At 46.1% G+C, this 3,135-nt stretch overlaps 1 protein-coding gene across 1 annotated transcript in view; it reads right to left on the minus strand.

Annotated features, from left to right (window-relative positions):
• Nucleotides 1-899: 899 nt before the first annotated feature.
• DNAH6 (dynein axonemal heavy chain 6) overlaps nt 900-3,135 on the minus strand; it is a 236,355-nt gene continuing 234,119 nt past the window's right edge. The window contains exon 77 of the mRNA XM_027846132.1: nt 900-1,157. Coding sequence (XP_027701933.1) covers nt 1,054-1,157 — 104 coding nt within the window. The 3' untranslated portion in view covers nt 900-1,053. The remainder of the gene's footprint in view (nt 1,158-3,135) is intronic.

Below are 3,135 nucleotides of genomic sequence, written 5' to 3' on the forward strand. Positions count from 1 at the left end.
CGAGAAGAGGGGAAGGGGGGAGGGAGAGAGAGAGAGAGAGGAGAGGAGAGGAGGGAAGGGGGAGGAGGGAAAGAGAGAGGGTGGGTGGGTGGGTGGAGGGGGAGAGAGAGAGTGTGACAGCGTTCCCCTCACAGGAACGATTCTGCTGGAATTGGGTCAGCCCTGATCCCCAAAGCAGAGGAGACAGAGAATATAACCCAGAGTGCCTGAAGCCTGGGAAGGGTCTTCTCACTCGGCTCACCATACCTCAAGCGAGGCTGCAGAGGAGGCTGCCGGTGGCCCTGCTGCAGTGCCAGAAGCTGATGGGGAAGAGAGGTGGTCTTGGGGTTTTTACCCTAGGAAGGAGAGAAACGAATCACAGCAGAATCATAGGCACTCCCTGCCTCCTCCAAGAGAATATTTTTCTGTTAATTTAGCTGCTGAGATAAGCCGACCTAAAACTCAAACCCGCAGAATAGAATGCTCATAGTGTGCCAGGGCTGGAGGTTACCTAATCCCACCCCCTCATTTTACAGATGAGGAAACTGAGACCAAGAGGGGTCCCAAAGAGCAGCAGGGCAGGGCCTTCCACCCAGGGAGGTCTCCTGCCTCCTTCCTTCCACTCTACCCCTTTTCACAAAGATGAAGCTCACTTGTGTTCCAAAACCACACTTATTTTAATCATTCTCTCTGAGAGAATGAACTGGACACATACAGCTGGAATAACTATCATGCAGAAACCCGTTTTCACTTTAGGCTTAGGGGAGGCTCACTCCCTGTTCCCCTCTTCCTACTTCCAGTGTCTGAAACAGCATCAGGGGAAAAAAGTCCTAGTATTATTGTAAAAAACACACAGGGAAGAAACTTTTAGAATATTTTATTTTGAATTTGAAGAGAAACAAAAATCACAATTTCCTACCCTTTATTGTGAAGTAGTCACTGATAACACACCGTGTCCAGGCGGAGTCAATGACCGGCCAGCACCATTGTGCCTTGGTATACACGGGGCTCTTCTCGCAGAAAAATGTGTTTCCACACTTTTTCTTGGATCATCTTGCGGCTGCCCCATCATCCTTACTCATTCAGCTGGCAAAGCAGAGCAGATCCCTTGGCTATCCAGTAATCATTTGATTTCTGGGATGGCAAGAGGATTGTTACCACAAAATTGGTTGAATGGCCTAGTTAAAGAAATGAGAAGACATCTGTTAAAGAAATTCCTCCATAGTGGGAAGATTAAGTGCAAAATCTGAAACGCTTCTTCTCTGTGTGACTTTGGACAAGTCACCATACTTCTGTGGGTCTCAATTTCTCCATCCTTAAAAAGAGGCCTCTGAGGTTCCCTCCCTCGGTCTCAGTTTCCTCATCTGTAAAGTGAGTAGATTGGACCAGATGGCTTCTCAGGTTCTCAGCTCTGACATTTTATGATTCTAAGTATTCCTCAGACCCAGGGTTCAGGCAGAGGTTTTTGCTGAGTCTGGGGTACTCGGCAAAGTCGTCCAGCTTTGGGGTTGAGCACAGACCACAGGCCGGTGGAGTAAGAAGAAATCATAGCAGGCTGGGGAAGTCAGGGAAAGTCTGGTGGAGGAGGTGGGCCTTGAAGGACAGGTCAGGTTCATAGATCAAGTCACTGGGACATCCATGCTGTTCCAATCCTCGTTTTATAGTTGAGGAAAGGAAGACAAACAGAAGAGAAGCCCGGGGTCACATAGCGAGGCAGTGTCTGAGGCTGGATTTGAAGTCAGGCCTTCTTGAGTCTAGGCCCACTGTTCTATCCACTTGGACGTCTGGCTGCTCCCAAGCACATAGGAGACTATGCTCTTGGACCAAGCGTGGCAGTGGATATTTCCATCTCGGGCCCCTCAGCCCAGTAGCTCTTATCCATGGGTCTCACCCTAGCATGCCAACTCTTTGGGGAGATATTTGAGCTTCATCTATCAGTAAGCCTCTCCTCAATCAATCAACATTTATTGCTGCTGAGACATTTTTCAGTTGTGTCCAACTCTTTATGACCTCGTTTGGGTTTGTCTTGGCAAAGATACTGGAGTGGTTTGCCATTTCCTTCTGCAGCTCATTTTACAGACCAGCAACTGAGGCAAACAGGGTTAAGTGATTTGTCTAGGGTCACCCAGCTAGTAAATGTCTGAGGCCTCATTTGAACTCTCAAAGAGGAGTCTTCCTGACTCCAGGCCTGAAACTTTATCTACTGTGCCACCTAGCTGCCCATTTAGTAAGTATTTAATAAATTAAACTTTTATTATGCACCTACTATGTTCCAGGTATTGTGTTGAAGTGCTGGAGATACAAAAAGAGGCAAAAGACAGAAGACACTTGCAAACAATTATATCCAAAAAGCTCTATGTGCCTTCTCCTGTCTGCTGACCTGAATTTATGCGGCCTCTCCTGTGACTATTATACTCTTTGGAATTCATGGTAAAAGCTCCAAGGACCCAGTGGCTTCTGGACAGACATGTGACCATAAAGAGAGAGAAAACATTTCATTTTCTGGGTAGGCCCAAGCTCAAAAGCGGTTTTTTTTTTAAAGTGTTGGTGAGGTGAAAGCTTCTCTTTCTCCATCTCTTCCTGGGAGCAAAGCCTGAATGATGAAAGAGGAAGCTGGCCCTTTCCCCTGCAGACTTTCCGCTCACTCATTCTCTGGTCTGACAGACCTTGTGAAGTCATACATGCCAGCAGGCCCTGCCTGAGCCCTGCAGGAAAGAAGAATGATGGTCTAAAGAAGGGTGACTGTCAAGAAAGAAAGACCCCTGTTTTCCTTGTTTCACCATGATTCAATTCAATTCAATTCAGTGGGGAGAGTGCTGGAGAGACCTGAATCCAGATTCTGCCTCAGTCACATCCTTAGGTGTGTGACTGTGGGAAAGTCACTTTCTCTTTTTTAGACTCAGTTTCCTCATCTGTAAATGGAGATAATAATAACACCAACTTCCCAAGGTTGTTATGGAGATCGAATGAGATATTTGTAAAGCATTTTGCAAACTATAAGGCACTGTACAAATGCCAGCTGGTATTAATGTCAATATCAATAATATCAATAAATGTTTGCTGGATTTTTTTTGAGGGGGGGTTGTGGAAGGATGGCCTATATATATCTATATCTATCTATCTATCTATCTATCTATCTATCTATCTATCTATCTA

Source organism: Vombatus ursinus, unplaced genomic scaffold, assembly GCF_900497805.2.
Source record: "Vombatus ursinus unplaced genomic scaffold, bare-nosed wombat genome assembly UNPS02015066.1, whole genome shotgun sequence".
NCBI classification, from domain to species: Eukaryota; Metazoa; Chordata; class Mammalia; order Diprotodontia; family Vombatidae; genus Vombatus; species Vombatus ursinus.